This window comes from Sminthopsis crassicaudata, chromosome 3, assembly GCF_048593235.1.
Source record: "Sminthopsis crassicaudata isolate SCR6 chromosome 3, ASM4859323v1, whole genome shotgun sequence".
Taxonomy (NCBI): domain Eukaryota; kingdom Metazoa; phylum Chordata; class Mammalia; order Dasyuromorphia; family Dasyuridae; genus Sminthopsis; species Sminthopsis crassicaudata.
This window is the reverse complement of record NC_133619.1, coordinates 317,786,063-317,802,134: the sequence shown is the minus strand read 5'-3', so window position 1 is coordinate 317,802,134 and position 16,072 is coordinate 317,786,063. Positions and strand designations below refer to the sequence as shown.

Here is a 16,072-nt window from a genome sequence, read left to right as displayed (position 1 = left end):
CCAGAGCGCCCTCTTGGCAGGAGCCCTCCCAGCCAACACATGGTATTCTTCCAGCCATGTAAGGGTTCCTGCCTGCCCAGCGGCCATCTCTGGCCCTGGCGTCTTTATAACTTAACTTTACTTCCAAGTTTCTACAATAAACCTTTTATTTATCAATCTAGGTTTTCGGGCCTGTAAATTCATTTTACAGAGGACACTGCGCCTCATGGGATCTATGTGCCGAGAAATGGGGTTCCCTCTTTCCTTTCCCTCATTAAGTGTACTATGATGTCCTTTCTCTCACCTCTCTCCCATGCCACAAGGTGTCTTTCCTCTCACCCCCACCATACTTCTATTCTTTTCTCCTTCTTATTCTTTTAGAATGCTAAATCCCTTTCAAAATTTAGCCTATCAAGCAAAGGCATATCCCAACCTCATAGCATGTTCCCTTTCTCCTAATTAATTGTAAGTTCCACTAAGGAATTTGCCTTTTTGATTATTAATTGTTAAAACTTTTCCTTGCTAACTAATTCTCCTAACTCTATCTCATTCAGTTGAATATCTGGGCCTGATATAAGTACTCTCTTTTCAACTGGAAATCTAGGCCTGGGAGCAATGACAACTTTGAAGGAATCTCATTCAGTGAAAGCCCTACCCCCAGACTGGCCAATAAAAAAGACAATTATGCAAATCTCTGCAGAAGTCTGAAGCAGGCTTATGCTTTACCAAGAAACCTCTTGGCACAGCTGCCTGCCAGGACTCTTGCCCTCTTCTCGGTGATAACGTTCATTTCCCTAATAGGGCCTTTTGTCACTGAGGAGTCTGTCTTCCTAGCAAAGCTGGCTTCTAAGTGCCAATAAGCTTCCCTTTTGCCATTCAGACTTTTCAGGTTCGTGAATTCTTTCACATTGGACCTGTGCATCTCCCACCAGAGGGGATTTTTACAATTCTCTGTACTGCCACATCAAAAGGACGGAAGCTTTCATAGGACAATCATTAAAAAAAAAACTAGGGATAACTATGTGGTGCAGTAAAGAGAGTATTATCTCTGCAGTCAGAAAAGACCTTAGTTCAAATCCTATTTCAGATAGTTACTAGCTGTGCAATAAGAGAAGAAAAGAAGGAAGGAAGGAAAGTCTTCAAGTATTTGAAAAGCTGGATAGTGAAAGAGGTATTTAACTTGTTTGGCTTGGACCCAGAGGACAAAATTATGCATGGTAGTTAAAAAACCAATTTAGTCTTGAAAAGAGGATAAAAGAAAAACATTCTTTAAAACATAATGAAAGTAAAAGTACTGTACTCTCTACTTATTAGTTGTCTGGATAATGCACTTGAGGGGATTTGTAAAGGAAAGTTTTATTCAAATCTGAACTGAATTAGGTGATTTCTAAGGCCCTTCCAAATCTGAAATTCTAAAATTCTTACACCTGTGGAGAAGTAAAGGCAGCAAGTATTGCCCCAATAGGTTAGGAAAGAAGTTTCTGTCTCACCTGCTTCCTTGAAAACAGTGGGCTGCAGAAAGGAGCCACTCCCTAGAGATGACTGAGGCACCACAGTAAGCAGACCCAACAAAATGGAGACTGACTTGCCACGGCCATCCACCTTCCAGAGAATCAGAACCACCAATGATGCGATGGAGAGTAGAGGAGGAAGTCCTGCTACAACCTTCAACAGTAAATAGAAATGAAATCAAGTTTGTTATGGAATTGGGACTTTACTACTGCTGTAAACTAGCTTCCTGCTCCGTCCACAGAATGAACGTTTGGATTTTCCCTGAGACTAGTACTATCCAAACTTCTTCTCAGCACATTTCTACATATATTCTTTGTAGACAAACTATATTCCATCTCAATGGGACAGGGATTGGGGAAGAGGAGGGGAGCAATAAATCGAGAGAGAACAACTGGAGGAAGATCCTGTTGACTGGAGCTGGCCAAATGACAAGAGAAAACTGAAGAGTTTTGGAATGGATGAGTAGGAAGTCAAGATAAGATCCAAATAGAACAAAAGTAATAACAGTGTCAAAATTGAGGTCATTGTAACCTGGAGGGGAATGGGAGTGGAGAAGAAGGTGTGCAACCACAAAGTAATTATTAAAATACCACAAGAAGATTGCTATTATAAACTAAGTTTATCCCAGAGATAGGAATTAACACTTGACAAGAATTCACAATAATGAATCCACTTGAAGGTTTTACGCTGCTTGGTTAAGTTTCTAGTATGAAAATTGATGAATGTACATATGTAGGATGCTCCAAAATCTTAGTATAATTCTAAGGTATTAAAGTTTATATAATTATAGTCATAGACCTAAAACTGGAATCGTCCTCAGAAACTTCTCATCCAACTTTCTCAATCTACATTTGAAGAAATGGAGACCAAGGAAAGTTAAGTGACTTTCAAGGTCACATGAGTAGAAAATATGAAGAGTATGTGACTGTACAACAGATAGATATGCACACATATATACACAAATACACACATTTAGGTATTGTGTGTATAATGTTGGTGACTACAGATGCCACTCTTGGAGTAACAGCTACATGAGATTATCATACATGTGCATATATACAGACACATATCTTGTATGTATTATACTACACAGTAGGAAAGCATAAATATATATGTATATGTGTATATGCATCTCCACTCTGTGTAGGTACTACCCCAAGAGTTGTATCTGTAGGCACAGGTGTGCATGTATATATGTCAGCATAAATACATGTATGTGTATGTATGTTATATGCATGTGTATACTGTAAAAGAAATCACATTAAACACATTTACATGCATGCAAAGTTCATTATGTATATAGTACATTATTATTATTACTAATTATTACTATTATTATTATTACATTTATAGTCATTTCTTAGCTGATAACTCAACATTGGTTAATGAACATATCTAGGAAGGAAGAAGAAAAGGAAATCCATTCAATGTGATTTGCAATATCTACATATTGTATGGAATTAATTGAGTGAAGACACTCTATCGGGAATATAGCTTTAAACTATTATTGTGACTGGAGACTTTATAATAACAAATACATCTATAGCTAAAAAGTTGCAAGTGTTTGTCCCCTCCTGTTTTCCACCACTCTTAATTAGCATTTAAGTACTTTTTAAAAAGGTGATGATGGCTTTGAATTCTATATCTGCTTGTATTGCAGTTCTCTAGGGAAATTTAAATTAAGAGCTATTATTATTTATTTTCTGGGTTGATTTCCTTAATTAGAATGTAAGCCTGGACTCCTCCAAACAATAGGAGAAAAGGCCAGATTGAGGGGATGGGATCCCCCCAGGCTAGCAGTTTTGGAAGCTTCCTCTTCAGAAATCTATTTAATCTTGTGTTTCACAGTTTATACTTTACACTTTTTTTATTGACAAACACCTTGTCAGATGCCCTTTCTCCAGAGATTGCAGTAAACCTCTTTTTGCCTTTTTTTACTCTGAGTCTCTGTTTATGTCGATGTTACTGTCCCATATAATGTGAAGCATTAGACAAGATAAGCTCATGAAACAGAATTTTATTTATTAATGACTGTAATCAAGACAAAAGTCACTTTATACTTCTATCTACAAAAGATGGTTTCTTTTATTTTTTTTTTCTTTTATATTTACTTTGGGATCAGATTTCCTACTTCTTCTTGCTTGCCACATAGAAATATGCATTTAATACTGTCACATGTGAAGCCTAGCTTAGATGAAAATTAAAATTTTAAATCAAGTAAGTTGAAGAAATAAAGGTATTGAAGAGAAAATCCTACTTTGTACTTACTGCAGCCTTTCTCATCACTTCCATCTGGGCAGTCTACTGTTCCATCACACTTGGCATTTTGTTTTCTAAAGCAGACATCATTGCCACACTTAAAAGTTTGGTTGTTGCATGGAATTCCTAAACGAAAACCAAAGGAAAAACTTATTCTATTGTTACCTCACTAGGGAATGATAAGCATGATTCATCACAAGTTTCATTACTCAGTATATTTTTACCAAATGCATTCTGCTGCAGGAAAAAAAAAAGAAGGAAGTGAAAATGAAATGATCTCACACTAGCACCTCTCAGGCTTCATTTAAAGATAATGATGCAGTTAGAAGAGGCCTATGAGAAATAAATGATGCTCAGTTTGATGATCTCTCCAATCTGTCTATGTATAATAGCATTTGGGAATCAAGGACTTGAGTTCATATTATTCTCTTGGAGGAAAAGTAATAATATCACATTTACATAATGCTTTATAAAGCACTTTATAGCTATTTTATTTTCTCAACAACTCTATATGGTAGATAATATAATTGTCCCCATTTTACAGATGGGGAAATTGAGGTTCAGAGAGGTAATTTGCCCAGGATCACTACTACTAAATATTTGTGGCAGATTTCAAATTTAAGTCTTCCTGATTTTAAATCCACCTCTCCATCTGCTACAGTGTAACCCTTGACTAGCCCTTAAATAATAAATAAATAAAACACACTGTCTGAAGCATTACATTACTTTAAATCACTTGTTTCTTGTCAGAGGCAAATTAATAAAAATGAGGTTTTTGGAAAACACTAGGACATTTAGTTCTGGTAAGGCTAGGGCCTTATTGTTCTGTGGCCTATAGTGCCTTATGCTGTTACCACAAGTAGGAGGCGAGATCTTGTCAGTCAAATGACTTCAAGGCCTTAGTTTTCTCACATCTCTGAGCCACAAGAAAAGCCAAATGATAAATAACATTGCATACTTAACAGGCACACATCCCCAGAAAAGGATACAGTATGAGGATTCCTTACGCTGAGTACAGTTCTGTTCATCTTGGCCATCTTCACAGTCCCTAAAGCCATCACAGACTAGGGGGGCCTGTGATTTGAAGGCACTGACATTACAAGCAGGCCTGAGCATGCCTGGAACAGAAAAGGAGAGAACAAGCATGAATGAGTCTGAGTCAGTGTTTGGAGGCTTTGGTGAGGAGAAATGCCAGCTTGAGGCATTTAAGGCATTAAAACTACACAGCGGAGATGCAAACTTTCTAAAATTTAAAAAATCCTCACCCTATCACTCCAAAAAAAGCATTTACTCAGACCTCCATGAGGGCCATCTTAAGTGAAGGTTGCTAACCTATAGATACATAATTTGTGGGAGAGAAATAAATAATGGGAGTCCATTCTTAAGTACTTCTTATTAAAAAAAAATTTTTAAAAGTGAAATTATTCTGTATTTATAGATGTATTAATAGTTGGTAGAACAAACATTTACCTTAGTACTCCTATCCTAGCAATATTACTAGGAAGCTCCTTTGAACAGACAAAGTCTTTAGTATTCAAAATAGTGTTTACTCTGTTCCTACTAGGAAGTTGGTTCTTTGGGAAAGTGAATTAATTCTTTTAGGCATTCAATCCAGTGCATAGTGGTGTCATCTTTGGTGTAATGTCTCCATCATATTTATCTGTTCCTATGTCTTAACAAATTCAATTCAATAAATATTTATTAAGTAACTATGATGTGCCAATATGCATACCTCAGAATGCAAATTTAAGAAAGAGAGAGAGAGACAGAGATACACAGAGAGATAGAGAAACTTAGAGAGACAGAGAGAGACAGAGAAACAGAGACAGACACAGAGAGAGAGAGAGAGAGAGATCCTGGGATGAGGAAGTACCTAGTTTGGTCCCTTAGGAACCACCTGAGTTGCCAATGGAAAATGGAGAGTCCCCTTAAAAGTTCTGAGTTCTTTGGGAGGAGTCTTTCTCCACTCTCTAGCCAGTCAATTATGGAGGTGAGGCAATTGAAGGCGTTAAGAAGGCACTAAGTATCTAAACAGATCTCTTTTGCACCTATAATCCTTAAAGATTTCATTCAACTTCTGCTTTACTCCTACTGGAGGGCAAATGCTCACTTAGTGAATGGAAAAAATAGCAATTGTTGCAGAAGTGATAATGACACAATTAATCACTTCATAATAAAACATTACAACAATAACACAAAAGATGCATATTTCATCACCAGAAAGCAATCAGTAATGCAAATTTAGACCAATTCATTAGATGATTATTTAGACTAAAATAATCAACATTGTATATGTGTAGTAGCAACTTATCATATAAATTGATTTAAATTTTTCTATATGGCATGTGTTATATTCAAAGATGCCTAAGTCCAAATAATGTTTATGGTATGTAGAACAGAGGGTCTAAATCTCTGATTTTCTCAGGGTAGGGCTCTTCCATAGGGCATACTCCCTCTACAAAAGCAGATTTTTCTCTACTCTGAAAATTATAATCACTGAGAGACTATGTGATTTGGTTAGCATTATCTAGATGATTTGTGTCAGCTAAATTTGAACCCATGTCTTCCTGACTCTGAAACCTGAGTCCTATTCAATAAACATCATGCAAATGCTGCCTCTTCAATATGTTAATGAAGGAAAATAACTGCAAGCTATTGTAATTATACGCAAACTCACATCTAGGGAATTTGGGGAAGGATGGAAACAACATTAATTTATGAATCAGTTTCTCAAGATTTCTCCCTTAAACCATAAAACATAATGATGCCAGCCACAAAAATACCAAGAAATGAAACCATTCTCAAAAAGGGGGAATTTCTGGTAGGTTTTTTTTTTTTTTCAATGCGTTCCAATGGCAATCTTTCAATTATGAAATTGAGTCTTTCCTCAATGAGAATATAAGCAGAGTTGAAAAGCTTCGGAGTAAAAGAGAGCATATAGTCTCTCTAACTTTTCTACCCACAATCCCCCAATCTCTTGACATCTATGTGGAGTTTCCTGGGTCACTTTTCTTTGGTAAAAGAATTAGTGCTCCTCTGTCCTCCTGATTTTACTAAAGCAGCAAACTGAGTTCCAGGCACAGGGCTTGCAGAGCTGGGTAAGTCACTGAGAAAATACAAGTAGATATGTAAGATGTCAACAGCCCAGGAGAAAAAGGCTGTGTTGAGGAGAGGGCTAAGGGAAGAGCTGGTGCAAAGTGATATGTAAGGGGCTGAACAGGAAAGGGATCAGCAGGAAGTCAGAAACTGAGTTTGAGTATCAGTGTGTAATGTGGCTAAAAGATAATAGTCTATGGCAAAAAATACAAGAGAATATATTAAAAGAGTTTTTTCATTAAAATGAATCAGGTTGAAAACCTAGATACCAACCACAATAAAGTTCATCACTTTCATCAAAGCAGTCATTGCTTCCATCACAGCGCTGAGCCTGGGGAACACAGAAGCCAGTGGAACATCTGAAATAATTTGCTGGGCAAGCTAGAATAAAAAGAAGGCAGAGAAGTGAAGCATATTCCTAAGTAGTATAAGATCTTATAAGTCAAATACTCAAAAGAACATTGTTGAGCTACTTATTTCCATTTGCATAGCATGTTGTATATAGGAAGATAATATAGGAATTTTAAATTTTTATCTCCATAATTTCTTCCCAGTATCACTGGTGGAAATTTCATTGTAACGTTCTTATTCTTAGACATTAATCAGAAAAGGTGGTGTAGAAGGAAGGAGGAAGAAAACAGATGGATCGGCATTTTAGATTAATATTAATATCTAAAGTCATGTAGATTTTAGGGGCAATTAGCTGGAAAAGTAGATTTGAGTGCTAGATCTGGAGTCAGGAAGATTCATCTTCCTGAGTTTAAATTTGTCTTCAGAAATGTATTTAGTATCTGTGTGACCCTGGACAAGACATGTTTAACCTTCCTTGCCTCAAATTTCTCATCTATACAATAAGGTGGAAAAAAATGGCAAACCACTTCAATATCTTTACCAAGAAAAATCCAAATGGGGACACAAATGAAGTGCTTGAACAACAACTATAGAGTCATGTGGAAGTAATGACAGCACGTATTGGCTCTACCTATCATTAGCAAAGCTTTGGGGTCTTGGTTAAATTTTCTGAGCTTCAGTTTCCTCATCTGTAAAAATAAGCAGATTGGACAAAAGAGCCTCTGAGGTCCTCTTGTTCAATTTTCTTATGACCCCATTTGGAATTTTTTTGGCAAAGATATTGAAGTGGTTTGCCATTTCCTTCTCCAGCTTGTTTTACATATGAGGAAACTGAGGCAAGCAGGATTAAGTGACTTGCACAGGTTCACACAACTAGTAAGTATCTGAAGCTGAGACATCCTCATTCCAAACCCTGTGTACTATCCACTGTACCAACTATCTGTCCTGTTCAATTCTAAATTTAGAAGGGCATCATTTGAGGTCCACTATACTAATGACAGTTCCCTGATCTTAATCATGGCTCTCAGGGTTGAGATTAGAACATATAAGTATGAAGTTCAGATAAATAGTTAGCTCAAACCTATCCTTGGTAGAAACCCATGTTTATGGCATAGATATGTCAGGGAATGGAATTGGAAATCTATTTAACAACTATCTTTTTCTGTTAATGGTGAATTTAATGTCCTAATGTTCAGGAGCTAAAAGGAATTAATGTAGGTTTTTACACTCTTAGGATCCATAGAACTAGAATTAGAAACAATCTAAAAGGTAATCTCTACCAAAATCCTCATTTTGCAGATGAAACAGCTGAAATCTGAGGTTATATGACTTGTCCATATCTTGCATATCTGTCAAGTAGCAGAGCTAGTATTTGAACTCAAGTCCCAGGATTCTAAGTTCAGCATTCCAATTTCAATATTTCCCCTCTCTCCAGTTCTTAGAAGGAAGAAAGAGTGTGATTAAAGAAGCTTTATATTTTCAGCTCAAAGCTAAATAAGTAAGATAATTCTAATATCAAATATCTATAGATTTTAAAAAATCTGTCATAGGATTATAGAGACGGAAGTGGAAGGGATCTTTAAATTATCTCATTTAACCCCATAATTTTTAAATAAGGTACTTATTTTAAATGGAATTTCTCTTTCTGTTTCTTCCTGATGGGTGCAATGTTCCTTTTTAATCATAGAGAAAAAAAACAAATTACTTGCTCCATATTTATCTAACTAACTAGGCAGCTTGATAACAAGAATGTCTGGGAAGCTAGATCAAAGTGTCACATGAAACATGTTGGAGCCAAGACTTTGACAGCAAACTTGTGTTCTCTCCCTTGCTCAAGATCCCCAAGACCATTGGATCTAACAATCAATCAGGACAACCCAATATGAGCCAGTCAAGTGGAAAAGTAGGCCTATGGAATCATGCTTAACTATGATAAATGGATTTTGGAAATATCCATAAGGAATAGCTAGTTAAGGGCACAATCAGTAGTTTTAGCTGGGTTGGAATAGGAGCAACTTCCCACTAAAATTCTGCTCTAGGGATTTATCAAAGGGAGGGGCAGGGTGAGGAGGGTAGAGTACTGAATATTTCAGTTGGGATCCTGGCAGTTCTCTCCACCCAGTCAGCATACTTATATGGATCAAAGACACTTGAACATTGGGGATTGTCAGGCTCAGATATGTATTGCCATTTCTCTCCAGCTTCAACAATTTTCCCCAGGTTTGAGATTAATATTATTCTCTGTATTTACTGAAACCATACTATCAAAGAATGTTGGTAAGTCATTGAGTTCATGCCTGTAGCAATTTCCATTCTGTGAGCTTTAAGTTCCAGCAGATTTAAGACAAAAGGGACTGATTGATTTATATTTGCTCAGATCCCCATAGTTAATTCAGGTCAAAATGAATCAAAAAAGACCTAATTTAATTTCAAAGACGCCTGGAGAGACTTACATGAACTGATGCTAAGTGAAATGAGCAGACCAGGAGATCATTGTACATAACAACAGCAAGATTATATGATGATCAATTCTGATGGACAAAAGCAAAGCTGTCAAAAGCTGAGAAGATTCAGGTTTATAGGAATGATTTCCTAGTGAGTTAATAAACTGAGCTGGATCTCAAGGATGAAAAGTATTTCAACAGGCAGAGATAAGGAGGGAATGCATTCCACTTGTGGAGCTGAGCACTTAAATACTGAAGAATTTTTAGGGTGATATTATGATTCTACTTATTAAGAATAACAAGAGAAGTAATTAATTGATTGTAAAACACCATCACCAGGCTGAATTACCTATAAAGATAATAAATAAACAATAAATATTTAGTAAATTTTAAAATGTTACTTTAAAAAAACAAAACATTAACTATGTAGCATACATTAAAATTCAATATTTACTATTTAAACTCTACAATGATGGCCATTGCAATAGAAATTCCATTTCATTATGTTATTAAGGTTTTAAAAATAGACTAGAGGTAGTGTAACTTGGTGGGTAAAGAAAAAGGACTTTGAAGCTTCTGATATGTATTGAATCAGACACTCAGCTCACTAAGAAGCCCATGCCAGAATCAGATTATAATGTAATTAAGAAATATTTAACAAAATAAACAAAAAATACTAGTTAGATGGTGCAGTGGATAGAGCACCTAACCTGGAGTCAGGAAGCTCTGAAATCTAATCCATTCATAGACCCTCATTAGCTGTGTGATCCTGGACAAGTCACTTGACCCTGTTTGCCTTTGTTTCCTCATCTGTAAAATGGGGATACATTGGAAAAGGAAATGACAAATCTACTCCTGTACCCTTGCTAAGAAAACCCTCCCATGGACAAAGTCCAGGGGGTCTGACAGAGACAAATGAATAACTTAAGAATAAAATAAAGATAAATTAAAATAAGTAATAATAAGATTTAAATTCAAAAATAAAAATAAAACATAGATAACATTACTTAAAAAACAACAACAACAAAAACTAAGTCAGTAGGCCACCCTCAGGGATCCTTATATAAAGATGAATATACTCTGTGTTTGAGCAAATCTCTAGGACTCTCAACTTGTAGGAAAGCCCAGGCCTACAAAGGTAGAGAGAATTTTTTTTACCTGATGGAATTCCCTATGCTAAGGAAACCACAGATCCAGTTTCCACCTCCCACCCCCATCCCCATCCCTTTTAACATGCAACATCATGGATAGCTCAAAGCTATTAAATTTGCAAGGGACTCAAAGAGAAACGGAAAACAACCTGGTGAGTTGGAATAGGCTGGAATACTTTAAAAACAATAATTTGCATACAATAAGTCATATAATATTATTAATTAGTGGAGTGAAGATGACAGGATAGCTTAACTGCTACACTGGTACCCATAAAAGTACATTAGTACAATGAATATGTTTTTTGTGGAGGAGGACGAATGAAAAGTCCACGGGATGAAAAAGCATCTGTAGATTGCAAATGGATTGATCAAGGGTGGGAGGGAAAAGATCTCATCCTTACGTTGACTGATGTTGTAACTACCATATTCCACCAAAAGCGGTTTGTCTGAAAGTCTTGAGCTGCACTGAAGTTGAATGTGAACTACAGAGCTCGCTATTCGGAAAATTGTCTGGTGATCAATGTAAGAACCACAGTACCTGAGAAGAAAAGAATGACAAAAGGAAAAGACAAAGGAGAGAGATAACCAGGTCAGATTCTAGGGTCAGGTCAAATTTAGTCTCTCCTTAACTCTTGCAGTAGTCTCTTACTTGGTTCCCTGTCTCAATTCTTTCCCCTTCTCCAATCCATTCTCTCCACTGCTTCCAAACTGATTTTCCTAATGGATAAGTCTGTTCCTGTAACTCCCCTATAGCCTGCTGGATGAAATGTGAAGATCTCTGTTTGACATCCAAAACTCTTTACAACCCAGCCTCAACCGACCTGATTGAAAATCTAATTATACATTCCTCCCATTCCAAGCTTACTTTCTAGTTCTTCACAAGTTAGATCACATCTCACCTTTCACTCTTTGCACTGGTTCCCCCACTCCCCACCCCCCTTTCCAGGAATTCATATCCTCCTCAATACCACTCCATAGAATTCTTCCTTTCAAAATTCTTCTACTAAAAAGGCTTTCTAGCTCCTCTTCAGTTGCTGGCTTTCTTTCCCACATCCCACACATTCCTGGCATTTATTTTTCATGTGCTGGTTTATGTACAAGTCGGTTCCTCCAAAGCCTGTGAGCCTGTAAGGGCTGATACTGCTTTATTCATTAGGCCAGATCAAGTATATACATTAGATTCACCCAGATGATGGCATTCAGATATAACAGACTGTAACTTAAAATTCAAACCTTGTTCATTTTCAGTTACATAGTACACAAACATTCAAGGACCTACTTTCCTTTGTTTCCAAGTGAGTAGTACTGATATAAACTGAGATCTTTGGTGGGGAAGAGTTGGAAAGGAATCTTTGGGAGAAGAATGGTCCTGGGTCTCAAACCCTCCTAGTCTCTGGGAGGAGCCCCTTTTCATTGGGGAAACTCCCAGAGAAGTAATCTCATTCAGTTGGCCTGGGGCATGGTCAACACCCTCTATTGGAAGGCCCCAAGCTCTGGACCAAGACCCAATTTAATCAAACGCTATATGCCTAGACCTTTGCAAAAGTCCTAACAGGGGTTTGCCCAGTGAGAAAGATATTTCTCTTGTCAGTGCAATAAACTCTTTCTTGCCACAAACTTCAAGCCTGTATTCATTGGAGTTTGCGAATTCTTTTGCAAAGCCTGCCAGATCCCATTGCTATCAAGGGATCTCTCAACCCTCATTTCTCACACCTCAACAGTACTGCCACAGAAGGCTGGGGATTTTCCCTTTTGTTTCTCCCAGTGACACGCACTGGGTACATAATAGGTATTTTAATAAATACTTGTAGATTGATTCAGAGATTGAAAATATTCTGGGTTCTATGAGTCAAGCTTAGGTGTAATTAAGTTCACTTACATTGTGAACACTACTGTCCTTCATATTTCTTCTGCTGAAAATGTCTTTTTTTTTTTTTTTTTTTTCTGAGTAGTATAGTGGATTTGCAATTAGAGGATATGAGTTCAAATCTCAGCTCTGTGTGTATAGGAACAAGTTACTCTCTGGGCCTCAATTTCCAGATTTAGAAAATGCTGTTATTGGACAAAAGATCTCTGAGATAACTTCTAGCTCCAAGTTAATTGTTTTTTTTTTTGTTTGTTTGTTTGTTTTTAATATTTTGAGCACACAGGATTAATTTAAATTCTCCATGGTTCAGTTTCTTTCCCTGTAATACAAGAACTGGATCTATGATTTTTTTGTCACATGGGAAAGTATAAATACATGTGACTACATTCTTCTTAGCAAATTGTGCAGAGCCCTGAAAGAAGAAATAATTGTCATATGGCAGAGTCCTTGAACCCAGGTCTTCCAGACCCCCAAACCGGCTCTCTATCTACTGTCTCATGCTGCCTCTCCAAGATAAAAAGCACTGACTAGTTAAAAAAAAAATTGGAGGCAATCAGGATTAAGTGAAATGCCCAGAATCACATAGATAGTAAGTGTCTGAGAGCAGATTGGAAATCAAATCATTTTGAGTCCAAGGCTGATGCTCTATCCACTGTAGATGCTACCTAGCTTTCCTAAAAGTACTCCCTACTGAATAGTTATTCAGATATTCAATTATCCATAGTCATAAGGGAAGAGGAAAAACTTGAGCAACAGGAGTCCATCAATACATCTTAACCATCATTTGATCTATTTATTTTAACTTCTCTACATTCCCTTTTACTAGAATTGACTAAATTTCTATTTTCCTCGCTCAATCCAACCTCCTATGGAAGTGCCAACCAACTGTGAAACTGTCAAAGGAAAGGTAACAGTGAAAAAGAAGTAGCAAAGATAATTAAAAGAATAATCCAGATGCTGGCATTGGTCCAAACTGAGAGGTAACTAATTATCAACAATCCTCCTTGGAGGAATGTAGAGCAAGAATTCATTGCATTGTATCAAGTCTGTGCATCAGATTCACACAGAAGTGGTTGTTGTTTGACCTTTGAAGATCATAACATCAGGGAGGAGATGCCATGACATGCAAGTGAATTCGATTTAAGTGAGGAAGGGCTGTGCAAGCTCACATGCCTCACTTTCCCTCTAGAGCTATCTGGGTCATGACCAGATCAGGAGATGGCCCTGGATGCAAAGGGCCTTTTCAAACTGAGGTTTTCAATGGGTCTCAATTTAACTGAGGCTGCACCCATTCAGTGATTAAGGTTAAATAACAATTAGTATTAAGAATCTTAAGTACCTATCATGTGTCAGGTATGGTATTAAGAGCAGGAATTACAAAGAAAGGTAAAAGACAATCTCTACTTTAAGGGAACTCACAATAGTGAGTAGAGACAATAAGAAAATAATTATGGGAAACAAGTTTCATACAAGATAAAGAGGAAAGGCACTAGAATTAAGAGGACTTATAAGGGAAAGGCTTCCTGTAGAAAGTGGGATTTTAAATGGGACTTGAAGAAAGCCAGAAAGAAGTGAGGAAGGAGAACATTCCATGTATGATGGATAACTAGTGAAAATGGAGTAGGATGAAAAAGAATTAGGGCAGACAATTAGGTGGTACAGTGAATAAAGTGCCTGCCTGGAGTCAGGAAGGCCTAGATTCAAACTGACCTCAGACACTTATTAACTGTATAACCCTGGATAAATCACTTAACCCTGTTTGCCTTAGTTCTTTATCTGTAAAATGATCTGGAGAAGGAGATGACAAACCACTCCAGAATCTTTTTTAAGAAAACCCCAAATACAGTCACTAAGAGAAAGGACCCCTACTCAAAAATCTAATCAGTTCAATGGTTTTATAAGGGATAATCATTGTTAGTAATTGTTTTTAATATATTCATCTAGTTATACCTATCTATTCAATCATCTAATAATAGGCATAAGAAAAAAATGTATTAATCCATACTTTGTTTAAGTCACATAAGGATATATATAAATTCCAATAAGAGGACCCTACAATAGACCTCAGACTTTACCGTAATTATCATTTCTAGTTGCCAGAGATGCACTTGTGCAACCACAAAAATACTGACATAGATATATAGCCTGTTTTATTCAAATTCTATGATCAAAGCAAATATGGGTGAAGGTATGAAATGGAAAATTACCCAATATGTTTTTGGAATATATGTATAGCTTATACTGTTTCTTTTTGTCTAACCTAAAGAGAAGCCCATCCCTTATCCTAAAGAGTTATAATAAATTATAGTATATGAATGTTATGGAATATTATTATTCTATAAGAAACTCTCAGGAGGATGATTTTACAGAAGCCTGGAGAGACTTACATGAGCTGATGCTAACTAAGTTCAATGAGCAGAACGAAGAGAACATTGCATACAGCAACAAGGTTATGCAATGATCAATTCTGATGAATTTGGCTCTTTTGCACAATGAGGTGACTCAGGCCAGTTCTAATAGACTTGTGATTGAAAGACCCATCTGCATCCAGAAAGAGGACTATCGGGACTGAATGTGGATCACAACATAGTATTTTCATTTTTTGTTGTTGTTTTTTGCTTGCTTTTTTGCTCATTTTTCCCTTTTTGATCTGTTTTTTCCTTGTGTTGCATTATAATTGTAGAAATATGTATAGAAGAATTGCATGTGTTTAAAATATATTGGATTGCTTGCTATCTAGGGGAGGTGGGGAGGAAGGAAGAAAAAATTTGGAAGACAAGGTTTTTCAAGGATGAATGTTGGAAACTATCTTTGCATGTATTTTGAAAATAAAAAAAAACTATTATTAAAAAATTAAATTAAATTTTAAAAAGAGAAGCCCATCCATCTTATGGCCAACTAGTTGGTCAAGATACTCCTTACTTCATACAATTTGTGACCCTGCTGACATATCGTTTTTGCTTATTTTAGCTTATGTATCATATGTCAACAAATGAAATTCTGTATTTTACCATGGGTCTTTTGCATATTTTGATATCAGTCTATAAATATAAGAAAGCAACATTTCAGATCTAAAGCACCATTCGCTCAGAGCTCTGCCTCAGCCTTTTTTATTATAATTTGAACAATTTTAGTCCTCATATCATCAAAAGTCAGGACTGAAATAACTGAACAACAACAAAAACCAGGGAGTGGAGTAAGGTAAGGAAAACTGGAAATGTAGTGGAAAGCAAGTTATGACGGGTTTTGAAAATCAAACAAAAAATTTAATAATTGATCCAAGAGATAATAGGGAACCGCTGGAGTTTATTATATAAGAGAAGTGAGGGTGACATGGTCATACTTGTTCTTTTGGAAAATTACTTTGACAGCTGAGAGGAGATGGGCCAGCAAGAGAAGACTTGTGACAGGGA

At 36.6% G+C, this 16,072-nt stretch overlaps 1 protein-coding gene across 1 annotated transcript in view; it reads right to left on the bottom strand.

Annotated features, from left to right (window-relative positions):
* Window positions 1-16,072, bottom strand: part of TMPRSS7 (transmembrane serine protease 7) — an 88,642-nt gene that overhangs the window by 10,616 nt on the left and 61,954 nt on the right. The window contains exons 11-15 of the mRNA XM_074301167.1: window positions 11,194-11,330; window positions 7,120-7,227; window positions 4,758-4,868; window positions 3,760-3,876; window positions 1,470-1,644 (exon numbers count right to left, since the gene is read on the bottom strand). Coding sequence (XP_074157268.1) covers window positions 1,470-1,644; window positions 3,760-3,876; window positions 4,758-4,868; window positions 7,120-7,227; window positions 11,194-11,330 — 648 coding nt within the window. The remainder of the gene's footprint in view (window positions 1-1,469; window positions 1,645-3,759; window positions 3,877-4,757; window positions 4,869-7,119; window positions 7,228-11,193; window positions 11,331-16,072) is intronic.